Source organism: Accipiter gentilis, chromosome 30 (genome assembly GCF_929443795.1).
Source record: "Accipiter gentilis chromosome 30, bAccGen1.1, whole genome shotgun sequence".
In the NCBI taxonomy this organism is placed as follows: domain Eukaryota; kingdom Metazoa; phylum Chordata; class Aves; order Accipitriformes; family Accipitridae; genus Astur; species Astur gentilis.
This window is the reverse complement of record NC_064909.1, coordinates 13,171,953-13,190,949: the sequence shown is the minus strand read 5'-3', so window position 1 is coordinate 13,190,949 and position 18,997 is coordinate 13,171,953. Positions and strand designations below refer to the sequence as shown.

Sequence of the window (18,997 nt, the reverse complement as noted above, 5' to 3'; positions counted from 1 at the left end):
GAAATGTGGCAGGTTATATTGGGACTTAATTGGTACAGCATTAATAATTTTCAGTGTGTGTTATGCACATGTGGGACACAGCTTACATAACAAGAGTTAAATGGATATTTTTTTAGTTGCGTGAGAGAGTTTTCCCCTTAAGTAGTCTTGGTCAGATTTTGGTTTCATTTTCCTTTCACAGTTTAGGCAGTGTGTGTGTGTGTATATACCAAAATTTATGCATACACATATATACTCCTGTGACACATGGGGATGATCTTGGAAGAATATAAATTTATATACCTGGCTTTGAAGTAGTATTGTATTTAATTTTATTAAATAATTTTCTATTACCATGCCTTCTTCCCACTGCATTGCAAAACCACTAATTTTGGCTGTAATGGACATTGTCAGAAATGTAAAGCAAAAGCTCTTCTGCACTTTGGCCACGTGTGGCTAGTATCTAGAATCATGATTCCATCAGATGGAGTTTTTTGTGTGGTAGTGTCTTCTCATCCCTGGCATTGGATTATGTTTAAGAAGTTATTCCAAACCTCAATATTGCATTAATTTTCTCTTGCTCACTTGTACAATCATTTTAAAAATTGATTCTCTATTTTAAAGTCTGTTAAAAGTGTATCTGTGACTTGAGAAGCATCAGCTGAACTCATATCTCAACTAATGGTTTTGGTAAATGGATTTCATGGCATCAATTCTGCTGAAGCTGTCTTATTTTGGCATGACTTGAAATCCACTTGGGATATTTCAGACTTTGATTTTTTTTATTTTTTTATTTTTTTTCAGGAAACCATTAGTTCTAATGACTTGAACAAGAGAGAACATTTTATTTGCTATTTTTCTAGGTTGTATTTTGAAGTGCAGTTAAAATCTAGTGACAAACTTTTCAGTTAACTAGCTGAAACTCAGCTGTCAGCTAGTAAGTGGAAAAGTTTATCACTAATTTGAGATGATGAATTTTATTTTAAAGGTTATTTTTGAAGCCTTCATGTGGTAATAGCTCCTAAACAAACCACTCTGCTAGATGCTGATGGCTTTATGGAATGTTTTAGTATACCTGCATCTTATCAGATAACAAACTGCAGTACAGCTTTTCTGGTTTGTGTTGTGAGCACATGCATACTTCAGAGAAGTATTACACTTAGGCAGATGTATCTAACCACTGTACGGAACCATTCTGCAATGCTTTTTACAAATTAATTCAAATAATGGTTTATTACAATTGGAGAATCTCCGTTTTGTTTTGTGTTTGGGTTTTTTCCTTCTCCCATCTTGTCTTCTGCTTCTTGAATATTTGCCCTGGTATTTAATTATGTGGCATTTCATGCCATTTTTGAGAGTTGCTTACTCTTTTGTCTGTAACATTGCATTGTCCCTGTTTATTCTTCCTTACTTACCCCTGGATTTAGCAGGCACTAGCTGCAAATAGCAGCCTTAATGTTTTGTAACTTTTTCAAAGGAGGCCAGTTAGCACTATGTTTGGGTGAAAGTAGATCTTTTTTTCCCAAAGAAAATAAACAACTTTTTAGACACCAGTGAGATTTTACTCAGAGTAACATTGTCACATTTCATATATTTAGTCAATTTTGTTCAAGTAATTGTTTTATTTGTTTTAATATGAACTAATGAAAACAATAAAAACACATTTCAGAGACTTTCTGTAGATGCAAATGATTTCAAAATGTTTTGCTTTCCTCAGTTTGAAGAAGCTTCATTAAAATCTGATAGCACTGTGAAATTATAATAGGACATACTTTGTGTATGTTAAGCCCCCCACTGTGGCTTTTGTTTTTAGTTATATTTTATGGATCTTCTGTATACTGGATCCTAGAAGCTTGAAAAGCTAGAGGCAAAAAAACTACAAATGAACTATGTTCCTTAGGTTTTGATGCAGTTAACCTAGTGAGACTGGCTGATCCATTTGTACTAAAAATGGGATTCATAATTGTTAATATATCAAGAAGTCTTCTGTATCTTTTTCAGAACTTTTATTGATTTTTTTCAAGGCTTTTTGAGGGCTGCCAAAAATACTTTTAATTTTATAAAGGACACAGTAGGTGTAACAGGAAGTATAGAACAATGGCAGAACAGAACTGAAACCTTGTTTGGACAAATTGAAGTGTAGCATTCAGTCTGTTAAATTGAGTGGAACAGAAGACTTATGGGAACTCTTTTTCTTGATGTCAATGCTTGTTTAGAAGTAGCTGGAGCTCTGATTTTGTAATCTACATCTATGTGGGACTGTGGAAATGAGTATTATCTGGAGAATTGATGGTTGTGATGCAACTTTCTTCCAAAACACTTTAGTAAATATTAATGAAAATGTTCGTGTTTATCTTAGGTGAATTTGAAGCTAGACTTCTGACAGTATGCAGCTTTTTGTAATACTGTATGTAAGGTAGAAGAGGGAGATTAAAACACAGAAAGAAGTATGCTCTTTGGAGAGCCTTTTGCCTCTAGATTCATTGAGAATTTTCAACAGCAGAATGGGAAAAACAAATTCAAATTAGTCTTTTATCTGGAGAAGACTGGGTAAACAACAGAAATACAGGCAGCCAAGTTTGTTCAATAGGGGATAGTTTCTATGAAGTATGAATTGAGTAAAGTAAGTAACAAATGAATTTTTTTTTTTCCTCTGATACTAGCCCTTAAAACCACAGTGGAGACCTCTTGATTCCTCTGTAGATTCTCTAGGAATCCTCTTCAACGTTATCTTTCTTGTATGAAAAGAAGAGAAAACAGATGTTGATTTAGCTCCTTATGTACTGGAAAATATGTAGCTCGGATTATACTTATGCATTCTGTCAGATGTGGAGAGAGAGTTTTATTCTTTGAAGGAATAATGAGAGTTTTATTTTCTTAATTTCTGTCTATGTAAATAAACTGGTTTCATGTTTAGAAGCTTATTGTTCCATCTGGTGATAGAAAAGCAAGGACTGATATATTCTTTTGCTAGATTTTTTTTTTTATTTTATTCTGGTAACCTGGTACCTGTTGGTTCACCCAGAAATTATTTTGTGTTTGCATTACACATGTTTCAACTGTGTATGTATAATTAAAATTGAACTGGAGTTAGTAATTTAATATATCTTTATCTTGCCTCTTTCTTTTTTAGGCATGTTTCATTTACCGATGTGAATTCAATAGTTCGTTATCTGGCTAGAGTTGCTGGTTCTGCTGGATTGTATGGTTCGAATCTGTTGGAACACACTGAGGTGAGAAGGAATCATGCCTCTCTTTTTTTTCCTTTTCCTTTTTCTCCTCTCTTTTGGCCTGTGATCAAAGTTTTTGTGTTTGCGTTTTTGTTTTTTTTTATTGTTAGACTGAGGTTCCAACTATGTGGGATGCTGAGGGTTTTGCTTTCTTAAGTTTGCTCCTTCTTATAAAGAAGAGTCATAAATCTGAGCTTTGAAAGGGTTGCCCTTTCCCACCCCTGCAACAGCAACTCCTAAGCTGATAGTTCACTAGTATAATTCAGGTTGGAAAGTGCTATCTGCAGTTTTCCTTCTTCACTTTCCTCAGCTCTGTTGACATCAGTTGCTACCTTGTAACATTTCAGTGTAACACCACGGAACACTGTATGACATGGAAATATTGAACTAGTTTTGCTGTATTTAATGGACAAAACCCTGACCCCCCCCCATTTCATTCAGTGAAATGTGGTGGGACATGGCCACATAGACAGACTGTTCCCTCGTGCAAAGTCCTGTATTCCATAATTCTTCTCTACAAGTGCCAGGAGGGCATCAGAATTTTTGTGCCAAAGAGGAAGCTTTTTTGGTCGTCTTTGCTTACACAGGTTACAAAAAGTTTTTAGGAACTGTGGATATAATATGAAATGAGAGGGAATTCTTTCTGACCCTAGCTCAGAATAATAATATGCTGAATTTTAAGTTGGTAGCTGAAACTAAGAGATAAATTCAAATTTATTTCTTCTGCAATTTGTGCAGGGACTGAAGGACTTGATTCAGCTCTTTTCTACAACTACATGAAGCTAGTAGTAATCGCTCTTCAGCTCATATAGCTCATTTCAAGGGAAGTGTTGTCTTAGTATATTGCTTGTAAGGTGTTTAAAAAGTTGTAGGTTATCTTATGGCTATTTAAATCTTCTGACCAAAAGCCTTGTTTTGAAGTTAAGCCCTCAGACCTCTGCAAACACACTTTCAAGATTGGTATTTCTGATAAAATTCTTCTTTTAACTTCTGCATCTTTCAGAAATAGTTGTACTTCAAGAAGTACAGGGACAGCTGCATTTGTGGTGCAAATATTTTGGAGCATAACTGCAAATGACTGAACTGAATTCTGTGGTGGTGTAATTACATCTGTGCCTGCCACGTTGGCTCGAATATTGGAAGGATTCCTGATGCAGTTTACAGAACACTTGCTCATGAAACAGGGACAGAAGACTAGGAGAGACACTTAGTCTCTTACAGAATTGAGGGATTCAATTTATAGACAGGGCTACATTATTAACCAAGGGCCTGATACTTTTGTTTGTTTGTTTGTTTATGTACCAAGATATATTTCCTTTTATGGGAGAAGACTGTTTTGCGGGAGAGAGGGGAGGGAAATGAGGTGGGAGAGAGATTTGATTTCTTCAAATCTAAAAGGAGACGAGGCAGAGAAGATAGGGACTTGAGGGGAAAATGGTATACTTATCCAGTAGCAGTTCTGGGAAGATCAAATAGGTTACAAATGTGGTATTTAAATAGTTGAAGGGTAATGATGATTATTATATACCATGTGTGATAAATAAGTACCTAAGAACTGCTGATTATTTTTACCAATGGGAATAGCATCAGTAAGGTCGGTATTTTCAGCAGTTTGAATACCTCCTGAAGGAAATTAAATTTAATCATTTAACATAGTTCTGGGTGAATATTTCAGTATATTTTAAATGTTCTTTAAGCATATGTTATGATTTGTTGTCCGATATATTTAAGGCTAATGTTCCACTTAATATCTTCTGTTCAGCTATTAAATGGATTATATATTACTTCAGGTTTTTTAATAAGCTTCTTTCTCATTTCTTTAGTAACTTTGACTATCTTTTGTCCCTTAAAACTAGATTGACCATTGGCTGGAGTTTAGTGCTACAAAGTTATCTACTGCCAGCCAGTTTCTTTCAGCAGTCCAAGAGCTCAACCACTGTCTGTCTCTAAGAACGTACTTGGTTGGAAACTCTTTGAGTCTCGCAGACCTGTGTGTCTGGGCTGTACTAAAAGGTATCAGTATATGTTCTCGCTTTCATTGACTTGCAATTAGTGTATACCAGGAGTCCTCAAATTTCCTTTTTTGTGGATGCTAGTAGCAACTCTTAGCTGTATGCCAGACTGTATACTGTTGTGCATACTGCTTTGGCCTGTGCATCCCACTAGATGGGAATAGTATAGCTTAGGAAACCCTAGAATTTTTTAAAATTGTTGTTATATTTGGATATTTATAGGATGTAATCATGGATAGCAATTTTTTAAACTTTTTTTGTGTTAACTGTAAGAATGTCTTTTTATTACATGTTGCCTAAATATGAAAATTTACTGTGGCCCAAAATTTTGCATGAAATATTTAAACTATTTTGTAATACAGAGTAAAATTATATACACAGACCTTTCCATGACATTATCTTAGTAGAGCAAATTTCTTTGGTGTTTAGTTTGAATTATTAAGAGAGGTATATGTTACTCTCTAAAATACCCTTCAGAGGTTAAAATAAGATTTGATGACCTGTTTTTATGGGTTTGGTTTTTGTATTCTTGGAGAGGTATGCCTAAAGTTGATAGGTGTCAATCTACTATTCAGTATAACCAAATTCCTCTTGAAAGTAAAATGCATATTCAAGATTAAAAGCTAACATCTTTACATATTTTTTCAAAGTTGCTGCTCCTGAGAGAAATCTGAAGGGAGTATACTTCTTTCATTTTTTTTCTCCTTTCCCCATCAGAATCTTTCTAGTGAAGTCATGTTCTTTGAAAATTAGATTGTGGGAATACAGCACCTCAAAAATAAAGGGTAGTATTGATACATGCTTCTCTTCTGATAAAGCTTAGAAAACATCAAATGTAGACACACTGGAGGGATATCCTATATTTCTGTCTTGAAAAAAAAGTTGTTATTAATTTTGAGGTGGGTGATGCAAATTAAAATATATGTTCCCCAGTCCCCTCCACCTTCTGCTTTGATGAATCCAAGAAAGAATACAGTATGTTTGGGGTTTGGAGGGAGTTTGTTTAATTTGCTTTGGAATGACTTGTGTCCCCATGACTAAACGTCTTTTCAGAAGAGAGTGTAAGTAGATTTTTTTTAAAATCATAATCTTTTGGTTTTAAAAATTGCTGTTGGTAATCATTCAATTTTTATAACTTAATAGCTTGAAAAATGATTTGTTTTCTAACAGATAATAACATATGGCAAGAGCAATTACAGCAGAACAAAGCTCCTGTCCATGCAAAGCGATGGTATGGCTTTCTTGAGGTACAGCGTGCTTTTCAGTCAGTAGGAGCCAAGTGGGTTTCTGGTACACCAAAGGTTAAAATGGTAAGATTTACTTGGATCCTCTGGAGAGAATAGCTTTATTTGTGTGAATACACTGTAAGACAGTTTGTTGGGTTTTTTTTTAAGTTAGAGAATTAAAAGTTAAAAGGAATCGGTTGTACACTAAATTATATTTTTGTAAACTTGTCTAAAGATAAAGCTGGAGCTTTCATGTTTAGAAAGGCATGAGTGGTGTAGTCCAGAGCTTAAATGGAATCATATAAAAATGGCACCTCTTAATCAGCACTGCTCTTTAGACATATTGTTTGCTATTTCTAAAGAGGATTTTGAGATTCTGATAGACCTGCAAAGATTGCAGTCTTTGGTTGATTGAACTTGTTGATCACATACAGGTTAAGAACACTAGGATATAAAAACTTGGCTAGCAACTGTTTCCTTTTATGGAAAAAATTGAACAACTTCATGGGACTTTTCAGTCCTGGATCAAATTTGAAGACAGAATAACTTAAAACTCAAAAATTAATCTTGTTTTGATGTATCACGAGTAATGTGAAACTTGTCAATAGATGAATTTCGAGTCCAATATAGCAGCTTTTTGTCGTCTGGTTTGAATGGAGACCTTGGTGCAGAAGCTATTATCTAGAGTTTTATATCTGATTATACAGCTAATGCGATCTGTAATTACGTCTCTGTTAATTTTTAAGGCAACAGAAAAGAAAGCAGATGTTGGGAAGTTTGTTGAACTTCCTGGTGCAGAGATGGGAAAGGTCATTGTAAGGTTTCCTCCTGAAGCAAGTGGGTAAGAAACATAGATACTTTGAGAAGGTTCTGTTTGTGTTTTTTATTTAAAAAAAAAAAAAAAAAAAGAAGTGTGCTTTGGTGAGGATGTTAATCAGCTTATCAGACAAGACTTTTAAGCCAAAAGAGTATTTAAAGCTTTGTCCACATCTACGTTAGAGCTGTATGTTTACTTCTCCTCTATACCTCATTGCACTGTTGCCTCAACTTGGAATAAGGAGGTTAGTTGCCAGCAGGTGACATGGTGCTGCTCAGCAGTGGGATGAGGAGAAGCAGAAGGATGGCATTTGCATGGATAATGGAGGCGTGTGCACTGACAGTAGCTATGATGTATAAATACAGTCTTTATGAGTAGCGTGAAAGGACTCGCTTCTCAAGGAAGCTTAGATCTGAGAAGGAAAAGATGTATGATGTATGGGGTAGCCTCCCTTCAGGAAGCTTGGCACTAGATATATAATGGAGACCTTTGGACTGGGGGTCCAGTCTGTATGTAGTCCCAAAACACAAACTCCTTAAAGACCACTGAGTGGTGATGTGATGAGCCAATTTAATAAATACAATTTTCAGCCAACTTTTAATTTTCTGTTTCCTTTTAGAATTGCACGATGAGCTGTAAAATTTCCATGATTGCATTTCTTCATTAAACAGGCTGTTTTGCATCATGTGACTTCTTTACTAGTGTTTCTTACTCTATTAGTCCAGTATAAACTGTTGCTCAACTATCATAAGTTTTGTATTATGTGCATGTATTTGTATAACATATATTGTTCTCATGTTACTTTAGTAGCTTTTAGTGTCTTAATTCTGGTGTTTTACTTAAAATACTGTTCTTTAGGGACACATATATTTTAAATTGTTTTTTTGGAAGTGATTTTGTGGCTTTAGATTTTTTATATTTAGTTTAAACTGACAGTAGCTTTTTGGCTTATGTTAAAAACACAGCAACCACCATTTCAGAAAATTCCACTCTTCTGAATGTGGTTGGTTCAGATTATCTGGCAGCTACTACTGAGTATCATCAACAGTTGGTTCAAGTTAGTCTAAAACAGGAGATAATTGCAGTCCTATCTTTCTATCCATAATGACACTCTAATTTACAGATTTAGGTATTTTTAACAGTTAACTACTAAATTTATGGTAGAAGAAACATAATCTACTTTCATAAATGTATAGTATTTCAACAAATATCCTGGGTTGTTTTTTTTTTTGTTAGACTTGGGTATTGCTTTCCATTCTTTTTCCTTCCCTCACAAAAAAAAAAAAAAAGTTTAGCTGAAGTAGTACAGGTGTATATATTTATTTTTTATTTCCTTTTTTAGGTATCTGCATATCGGTCATGCCAAAGCTGCCCTGCTAAATCAGCACTACCAAGTTAACTTTAAAGGAAAACTTATTATGAGATTTGATGACACAAATCCAGAAAAAGAGAAAGAAGACTTTGAAAAGGTATGATAAGAGAGCAGGGAAATCCATTCACTGTATAGCTAATTCAGAGGTAAATGACATGCAGATCTGTTCTTGCACACTTGTTTTGTGCTAGATTTTTACGGTATCAGTATTACACTTAAGTCTTATGCTTGGAAGGAATTCCATCATCTTTATGTTGAAAAGCTTAAAGTCCTTATACTGGTAGCTTATTTCTTCTCTTTCTTCGATGCAACTCTTTCAATATGCTGTTGTTTTCATTGTATAAATACTTCTTAGTCCATAACAAGTAATTTCTTTCAGCTTTCATCTCCTTTTCTTGTCCCACCTCTTTCTTGAAGTTGTTTAAGTCTGATGTCATTTAATTATAGGCTGTGAATGAATGATAAGTGCCTGCCTCTCTTTTCTTTCACTCATGTCATATTATTCTTATGGCTTATCCTTCCTGGACAATGGAGCATTAAAAACACCACATCTGGCATGAAGAGGGTAGAGGTTTAAGAAAACTAGCTTTTCTGAATATTACAGTATACAATTTCACACTTTGCAGGTTATTCTTGAAGATGTTGCAATGCTGCACATCAAACCAGATCAATTTACATATACCTCAGATCACTTTGAAACAATAATGAAATATGCTGAGAAGCTTATTCAAGAAGGGAAGGCTTATGTGGATGATACTCCTGCAGAACAAATGAAAGCAGAGCGTGAGCAAAGAATGGAATCTAAACACAGAAATAACTGTAAGATATTTTAAGCTTCCATCTTGCTTTCTTATCTTTTTAATTTGGCATCAAGACTTGATTTTTATTAACAAAGATGAATGAGATGACTAATCGCATATCTCTAAGGTCCTTATAGGAACTTGGAAGTGTTTAGTGCTTTGTTCTGCAAGGCTGGGATAAGTGTACTTTTAGACAGGTGCGGTAAACTTGTGTATGGATGAATTCATCACCATTCATTACCACTTTTAAAAAATGCAAAATGTAAAATGTGTGAAAATGAATTCCAGTGTCTGAAGAGGGGGGGTTTGTTTTAGATGTTTTAGACATTGCTTTTTAGAATGTTTTAGACATTGCTTTTTGTTACTGCAGTAATAAAACATGCTTCTGTATCAACTTCATAGTACCTTAGAAAATGATTTATTTTTATTGTTCTTAGGTGTTAATAAGAATCTACAAATGTGGGAAGAAATGAAAAAGGGAACAGAATATGGACAAACTTGTTGTCTACGAGCAAAAATAGATATGAGTAGTAACAATGGATGTATGAGGGATCCAACTCTTTATCGTTGTAAAAACCAGCCTCACCCACGTACTGGAAGTACCTACAAGTACGTCCACTTCCTCCTCATGTGGCCTGTGATTTTTGCTCTTTTCCGGTGTCGTGGTTTAACCCCAGCCAGCAACTAAGCACCATGCAGCTGCTCACTCACTCCCCCCCATCCAGTGGGATGAGGGAGAAAATCGGGAAAAAAGAAGTAAAACTCCTGGGTTGAGATACGAGCGATTTAATGGAACAGAAAAGAATAAACTAATAATGATAATGATAACACTAATAAAATGACAACAGTAGTAATAAAAGGATTGGAATGTACAAATGATGCGCAGGGCAATTGCTCACCACCCGCCGACTGACACCCCGCCAGTCCCCGAGCGGTGATTCCCTGCCCCCCCCCCGCTTCCCAGTTCCTATACTAGATGGGACGTCCCATGGTATGGAATACACCGTTGGCCAGTTTGGGTCAGGTGCCCTGGTTGTGTCTTGTGCCAACTTCTTGTGCCCTGGCTGAGCATGAGAAGCTGAAAAATCCTTGACTATACTCTAAACAATACTGAGCAACAACTGAAAACATCAGTGTTATCAACGTTCTTTGCATACTGAACTCAAAACATAGCACTGTACCAGCTACTAGGAAGACAGTTAACTCTATCCCAGCTGAAACCAGGACATCAGGGCATTTACCATTCCGTAGTAAACTTCTTTTAATACTTGGAATCTGCTAGCATTTTTCAGTCAGAATATGTAATGAGTCTCTTGACTTTCTGAAACTTCTGCAAATGACTTTTAAAACTTGTGAGTTGGCCGTCATGGTCAGCAGTGAATATTATTTCAGTTTTGATCCATAAATACATTGTATGTCAGTGAAGACCTTCATGTCAAAACATGGATTAAGACTTAATGGCTGTTTGCTTTAGCTCTTGGAGCTTAAACAGAACCATGACAATTTCACATTGCTACAATTTTATATTGCTGCAAAACATCCTTGATCTATTTACCTGAGTGGCTGCTTCCATTTTCAGAGCAGCTGCTGTCTTTGTGCAGAATGAAGAATTACTATGTTGTGCATCGAAGTAAGCCTACCCAGTTGTTCAAGGCTATGGTTCAGTGCTTATTTGAAACCTCTGTTTGCAGCTATACAACTCCCTTTTTTAGAAACATTGATTTAATGTGTGTATAATAGTAAAGCTATGTCTGTGGGTAGGGGTTTGTTTTTAAACATGGAAGCTTTGCTTGTTATTCAGTCAACTAATGATTCTTTTTGATATTTAAGGGGAAAAAAAACCCTTTAAGTCAGTATTTTATGTGTTTGAAAAGAACAGTAGCAGTGTAGGATTTCTTTTTTTTTTTAGTCATGATATTAAGGCTATGATCAATTGATTTCTTGAAGGCTTTCTTTTTTAAAAAATGTATTGTCCTCTGGATTTTTTTATGGACAATTTGTTGTCTGTGTGCTATTTTAGTTTTGATCTGAAAGATTCAGGATCATAGATTATAAATATTTATATTATATAAATATAAATTATGCTTAGTTCTAATGTTTACATGTGAGGAAGGTGTTTTGTTCTTCTGCCCTGATAATTGAATGTTTTTATTCTCAGGGTTTATCCCACATATGACTTTGCCTGCCCCATTGTTGACAGTATTGAAGGTGTCACACATGCATTGAGAACAACTGAATACCATGACAGAGATGAACAATTCTACTGGATCATTGAGGCACTGGGCATAAGGAAACCATATATATGGGAGTATAGCCGGCTAAACCTCAACAACACTGTGCTCTCTAAGAGAAAGCTTACATGGTTTGTCAACGAAGGGCTTGTGGATGGATGGTACGTTACATGGTTGTAGTTCAGCATTGTTCCTTAAGATACTCATGACTGATGCACACGTTCTTTGTTTTAGACAATGCTTAGACATCAAAGCAGCATGAACTATTTAAACTATTTAAGAACATAGATTAATTACAGTGTCTTCTGCATGTACAATGTGTATGTTTACTACTCTACAGTAACTGTGTACTTATATATTCATATCCTGTAATAAACATGAGGTAGCTTATTTTTGGACTCGGCTCTTGCTACGGGTGCTACTTACACATTTTCCACTGAGTCATCCGATTCATTCCTGAGCAATGCCAGAAGAGGGCCTGAATTGAAGAACTTCTGGTCCTATCCATCTAGTCAAATCCCTCCTGCCTGCTCCCCCCCACCCTGTTCTGGTTTTTTTTTCATGTTCACTGGATTTCTACAGGTAGTGCTCAGTGGCCTAGTAGCCTAGGTATTTTCCTAGAAAGGGTGAGCTGTGGGTTTACACTTCTGCAAGTAGTTTGGAGTCTAGAGAGGCTCCTTTGTTCATTCCCACAATGGGCTAGCTGTGGGAGCATACCACCTAAAGTCTTTTCCTTGTAGTGCAGGAGTCTGAAGAAATCCATGGATAATGCTAAATCAGACAACTACCTGTAGTGTTTTTCCTGGGTGGTTTTAGGTGATTCTGTGCTCAGCCTATGGGAGCATCATTTTATACACGTTTCTGGGCTGCCTGGTTGGCTTGCTTAGGTGTCCCAAGTGTGCTTGGTTTTGTTGGTTTTATTTTTTGATTGTGTTGGAAGCCTAGATTCCTAGCTTATGCATGGAGCCACTTTGCTAGAGCCAAAATTTTATACGTGTGTATATATATATATATATATTTTATTTGTTTTTCCCTAGAGGTGTAGCTGGTCTTATGATGGCCTCTCCCTCCCTAAGCCTCCCTATTAGGTCCTCAGCAAGGTTCGATTTGTGTTCCCACCAACATGTATTTTACATTTCAGATTAGTCCTTTTTATTCTTGCATAAGAGAATAAAATCATAGAATTCTATCACGTCATTGAGAGATAACACTGTCATTGTCACTCATCTCTTTCTGGTTTCTCTTGAGCAAGAAAGAATCAAGCCCTGTTGTTTCAGGTTCCATTATTCAGGTGCCATTGAAAAGGAAGTAAACATGTTAGGGATATAACTTTTGCCAGTTTTTGAGAGACTTAAGATTGAATAGTTATAGGAAAAGAGCCACTTCACCAAGAGATGGCTTCCCTTCCTGGGGTGAAGCAGAAGAAAACTTGCACCATACGTTTTGTATAGATAAGAGCTCAGTCTTTTCAGTTAGGTCTTCTCATCTAGCTCTTAATTCATGCAAGCAAAGTACACTGAAGCTGTGCCTTTTGTGTGTGGCAGTACTAGTAAAGTTTTTGATCAGTGTAACTAATAGGTAGAACTTAGCGTGTGACACTGATGAAATGTCTTTTTGTACTAGGGATGACCCAAGATTTCCCACTGTGCGTGGTGTCCTAAGAAGAGGCATGACAGTTGAAGGGCTAAAACAGTTTATTGCTGCTCAGGTGGGTGTTCTCTTCTGATTCTTTGAATCTACTTAGAAAGGACAAGTTTTTGTGAAGTTTCAGTTAAAGTACTTGTCACTGGGATGTTTCTTCTTTTGAAGGTTTGCTGCTTTCATGTGTACTGCTTCAACAATATTAAGACCTGTGAGCAAGTCGTGGCAAAATGGGGTGTCAGGTTTCTTCAAAAAGTGTTTATTTTGTAAGCTCAAGATGCCTTTCTAAATGTTTTGATGAATGCAAATCTTAGACTGTTTGTAGTCTTTAAAGGACTTTGTCTGAAATGAGTCTAATAGCTAGAATATTTATATTAATTTGGTGGGTTTTTTTCCAGGGCTCCTCTCGATCTGTTGTGAATATGGAGTGGGATAAAATTTGGTCCTTTAACAAAAAGGTATGTGCTTACTTGAATTTGATGCCACTCCTGATATCCTCTTTCTGGGATATGTAGAGAATCCAGCGTTCATTGGAGTGCTTATCACAACAAGTAGCAGTTGCAATATGTTGCATCATTTGGCACACTTTCAGGAAAATGGAATGTCCCCCCCTTTCTAACCTGAACTAGCACTAATCCTATTGATTCTCCTATACCAGTACTTACTTGCCTTACTTAGTACGGGGAAAGATAATGATATTTGCTGTAAATCTGATATGAAAACTGCATTTCATTTTTCTGCTTTCAAGCTGCGAGCTATCTGTAAGAAGGTATTACTTAATGCTTTTTACCTTAGCATATAGCTTACAGTGCTGTAAGCATACATAGCATAAGCTATCATTTTGCAGCTTCATAGCACAGTCACATTTGCTTATATAACAGGAGCTCTACAAACCCACTGAAAATGCATTATTCCTAGTTTTAAAAGGCTGCCCATTTCTGGTTTGGCTTATTTGTTAACATAAGCACAAATCTTATTCAATTTGGTTCATGTTGGCCGCTTTTCCTTTCTGTGGCAAAAGGACTAACGCGCTGCGTATACTGCCTATGTAGATAAAGCCAGCACTGCTGATGTTTCTGACTGAATGTCAATTAAGGAATATTGCATCTTGACATGGTTAGTCGCTTTTTGGCAGCGGATGCTTGGACACTATAATAAGGCGAATTGTTATAATGCTGATTGCATATTTTGTGTGATTGTGGAAACACCTGTTATTTTGCATTGGGATTCCTGCTTGGTTTTGCTTAGATGGTACCCAGATCTGTTCATTGAAGTAGTTTTTGCTTGTCTGGCATGTGTCTTGTATTTCTTCATGTATTTTGCATTTGGTCTGCTACATACACAAAGGTTTATGAATTGGTTCTTTCTGTTGCTGCATAAAAATATTTATGACTAAGAATTGGATTTGGGGGAAAAATCCACAATGGGCTATCAGGGCTCATTTTTTTAATTGGCTTTTAAACTGAGTTTCATAGACCTCTGACTCAACTCCTTGGACAGTACCATATTTATTAGCCAATTTTATTTACATGTATCTGTGCAGATAGTTTGCAATCTGAAATATGAGCAAAAAATATTGGCTGCATGCAGGTAGTTCTGAGCTCAAAGACTTCATCAGTGTGAGAGCTCTTATTTTACAGGTTAACCTGTAATTGTACTGCTGACTTTTTAACACCTGTCAACTGAGGAATGATTGTGAGTTTTAATGAGTAAAATAAAAAGCCTTGTAATAACGTTGTAAAATTCAGTCATTTAGTTATCAAAATTATGATATTAAATCACATAATACACCTGTATTCTGAGATACAGACACAAGTCCTTTTTTAAGTGTGTGTCCAGCATTTAGGAGTCTGACTTCAGGGACTATGGACTTACAAATGTGTCACTTCTTAAAAGTATATCATAATATCACCTTATTTGCTAATGTCAAGTAATTAGATGCTAAATATTTCTTTCTAAAATTACCATGTAGTTTTTCACTTGAGCAGGAATAAAATAAGGAGAAAAAAAGTCACTTTATATTAATATAAAGCAGGTGTTTTCCTTTGTGTTAGTTTCCAGTTAAACTGGTAGATCTCTGATATACTTTTGGACCTAGACAACTCTTTTACTTGAATTGTGTTTTTAAGTGCCTCTGAACAGTTTGACAAACCAGTATTTCAGGTGTGAAAAATGCTGTGAAAAACTGCATCAGTTGAGTTTGAAAATGGACAATAAAAATACAGAATACATTTTAGTGGTATCTTTTTCTTGCCACTCATGTTGTAGAAATCCTGATGAAGTCAATGTTATGGTGTTGCCTTATTATAGTATCTAATGCGTCTGTATTAAAATTGCAGACTTAATTGATGCTTCTTCTATAGCCAGGTCTGTCCCTGATTCTGCTGGAGTACTGACCTGGAAAATGAGTAAGGGATCAGGTCTTGTGCTGCTGGAAAAAGAACGAACTGCACTGATAAATTATCGCTCTAAATTCAGCTACCTAGAAGGAAGGTGGTCCAGATGTAATTGCCTATGTGCATAGTAAAACTGTATCAAAGTACATTTTGCTATCTTCTCTATGAGGCATTAGCTCAAAATTTTAGTTACTTCTGGTGTCAGTAGTACCAAATCCATAGTTTTTACACAAAGTATTTCAGTAAAGATGGAAAATTGTTAAGTATTACCACTGTTTTCTCACTTTTCTCTTCTATAGCTTTGGATTAAAGCAACATTAAAGCAAACATAGAAAAATGCAGTAACATAAAGAATACCAGTTAATACTCCTTTTTGGTGGTTGTTATTTTATACAACATCTTATTTCTCTGTCAATGTCATATATTCATGATCCACCTCATTTGTTTTCTCTAGGTTATAGACCCAGTAGCACCTCGGTACACTGCTTTACTGAAAGATGCAGTGGTCCCAGTAAATATTCCTGAAGCTCAAGAGGAGATGAAAGAAGTGGCTAAACATCCAAAGGTTCTTGCTTTACTCTCTTAATATTCTTGTATTGCAGATCAGTAAGGTTGGAAGTACCTTGGCTTGGCACAGTCAGCAAGGAGAGTCCTGCTTTTAACTTGCTCAGACAGCATGAGATAAAATCAAGGTGTACTTTTTTTCAGAGAATTGTCAAGAACTGGGCAACTACTGAATGTGTTTGTTAAGAGGATGTAGGAAACTGCTTTTGTAAATAATGTAGAGTGCATATAGACAGTGCCTTGAAAGGCCTTCCCGGGAATTTTGAGAAAAGGCAAAATATTACAAGTATGGAGTGATGCTCAGACTGTTTTTATTATTGTTTCATACTAGCTTTCACAGAGAAGTTTAAATATAAAATTTTATTCAAGCTTTATGGGTATAATACAGTAGATACTGCTTATCCATAAGAGTGAGAAATGCAGGAGATTTTTTAAAAATCTATAAAATTAGACTTATGTAGATGTAGAGAAGTGATGTGTTAACCTGTTAATTCTACCAATCTCTGAATTTTTTAATATGACTTTTAAGTTTGGATAGCAAGTATTTATTATCAGAATTTAAGAACTTGCTAATTTGATAATCTTAGTATCCAGTAAACAGAATAATATCCCTTAAGAAGGGGAGTATATTACTGATACAGTTCTCTTTTGGCACTACAATTAGGAAAGATGCTTTCCTTTGAACGTGGTATCTCAAGCTGTACTTAAAATTAACTGAAAGCATCCCCTAGATGTCACACTTATCCTGAGAAACAAGTGACTGTTGTTGAGGTTCTGCTTGATTTACTTGTTTTTATTTTGTTGCTCTGAGTGTTCCTGTAGCCATTTCTTGTAACAGAGAGGTGGACATCTAGTTTGCCCTCTTCCCCATGGCAGATAAACAAGGAAACAGGTTTTGAGCAGATGCAAGTGAGAATCATGACTCTTTTAAGAGTCAAAAAGTTTGAAGTGTGGTCAGATGCCAGTCAACATATTAAAACACTGATATTAAAAATGCTGCCTCCAGTATATAATGAAATAAGTACTCATCAGAAGAAACAAATTTCAAACTCCTGATCGGTTGAAAAAGTCTGAACTCTCAGCTGTCTGTCTTTAAAAAAAAAGAAAAAGTTTATCTCCATTGTTGAGGTGCTTTAAAGCTGAGTATTTTTAGTGTTATAAGTGACATACTTCCAATTCTATCTTTAAAAATCTATGCAGCTGAGAGAAGCTTCATATTTGTTTCATATTAACTATATAAAAAAGCAAAAATGAGAGTGATGAAATTATTTTTGAAGGGAATTTGCATAACAAAACAGAAACTTGAGAAAAACTTACTTAGTTTTTAGCTGTAAGATATTAAAGATGTATGGACCTAAAGGAAACGGGATATGCTATCAGTTGTGTTGGAGCTAGTATTTGATAGAAGATAGGGGTTTTTGAGTGTACTGTCATATGAATGCATGCAACACTTGTGAAGGAGAAACCTGAGAGTGTTACAGAAGAATATTACAGCTTTGCGTTACTGTTATTGTCTGCCTTCTATCCTCATCTATCTTCTACTGTAAATAAAGCAGTGTTTTGGCACTGCATTAATGTTAGTCAGCTTATATAACAATCTCTCCTTTGATATTAAAATCATTATTCACAGAATGCCGATGTTGGGTTGAAACCTGTGTGGTATGGCTCCAGAGTCCTGATTGAGGGCGCAGATGCAGAGACCCTGACAGAGGGAGAGGTGGTTACTTTCATAAATTGGGGCAATATTATCATCACCAAATTAAACAGGTAACCTGTTTACTGGTAGATTAAATTAATTTTTGCTTTTCAGCTTTTTGTTGATTTTTCTTTTAATAGATAGCTTGTAACAGTAAAATATTAATAGTTGTCCATATATGTCCATTCTGTGATTCTATATATAGATAACTACTTTGAAATATGCAAAACTGCATTTTAGCATAGAGAATATTTTACTGTAGATTCAGGTCAGAAATCACCAGGCAGTCATGATACTGCATGTCCCTCTCCTCTAGTGTTCTTCATGTTTCTACAGTAATATTTCTACTGTGAAACAGCTTTTTCAGACAAAAAAAAAACATCTGGAATTTTAACAACTTTCACCCTGTGACGAATACCGCTTTTGTGTACTAAAAACCTAAACCTATCACAGTTTCAGTTGTAGAACTGTTGAGGTCGGGAAGGAGACCATTAGTGTCATCATAGTATCTTTGAAATGGTTGTGTTGAGACAGTGGCAGAATGGGGTAAGCTGGGATACAGAACAGAAATACATAGAGATTTTTTCCCCATGTTCTTTACTGTCTCTTGATATTTAAGAAATCAAAATTAAAGGAGAACTTCAACAGGAGTGAATACACTCTTTCATTTCCTACATCTCCCACACTTCAAAAATGAACTCTGAATACTTGTTTTTCAGTGAGTCTATTGATGGTCTGTAGCATCAAATAAGAACTAATCATTTAGGCTTTGCTCTTACCATTTCTGTTTTCCTGTAGAAATTCAAGTGGAAAAATTGTGTCTGTCGATGCCAAGTTGAACTTAGAGAATAAAGACTTCAAAAAAACGACTAAGATCACTTGGTTAGCAGAAACTTCACGTGCACCACTCATCCCAACTGTCTGTGTTAATTATGAGCATCTGATCACTAAGCCAGTTCTAGGTAAAGATGAAGATTTCAAGCAATATATCAACCGAAATAGCAAGGTAAACTATCTTTTTGTCCCCTTTATT

The 18,997-nt window shown here is 35.7% G+C and overlaps 1 protein-coding gene across 6 annotated transcripts in view; it reads left to right on the top strand.

The window, feature by feature from the left end:
- Positions 1-18,997, top strand: part of EPRS1 (glutamyl-prolyl-tRNA synthetase 1) — a 41,831-nt gene that overhangs the window by 4,285 nt on the left and 18,549 nt on the right. For 3 of the 6 annotated variants that reach the window (XM_049833691.1, XM_049833689.1, XM_049833687.1), the window contains exons 3-16: positions 3,113-3,212; positions 5,066-5,222; positions 6,392-6,531; positions 7,194-7,288; positions 8,607-8,733; positions 9,263-9,455; positions 9,874-10,045; positions 11,595-11,828; positions 13,291-13,375; positions 13,707-13,766; positions 14,057-14,077; positions 16,159-16,269; positions 17,899-18,035; positions 18,763-18,970. In XM_049833691.1, the coding sequence (XP_049689648.1) occupies positions 3,113-3,212; positions 5,066-5,222; positions 6,392-6,531; positions 7,194-7,288; positions 8,607-8,733; positions 9,263-9,455; positions 9,874-10,045; positions 11,595-11,828; positions 13,291-13,375; positions 13,707-13,766; positions 14,057-14,077; positions 16,159-16,269; positions 17,899-18,035; positions 18,763-18,970 (1,840 nt within the window). The remainder of the gene's footprint in view (positions 1-3,112; positions 3,213-5,065; positions 5,223-6,391; positions 6,532-7,193; positions 7,289-8,606; positions 8,734-9,262; positions 9,456-9,873; positions 10,046-11,594; positions 11,829-13,290; positions 13,376-13,706; positions 13,767-14,056; positions 14,078-16,158; positions 16,270-17,898; positions 18,036-18,762; positions 18,971-18,997) is intronic. The other 3 variants (XM_049833692.1, XM_049833690.1, XM_049833688.1) reach the window with 1 other exon arrangement.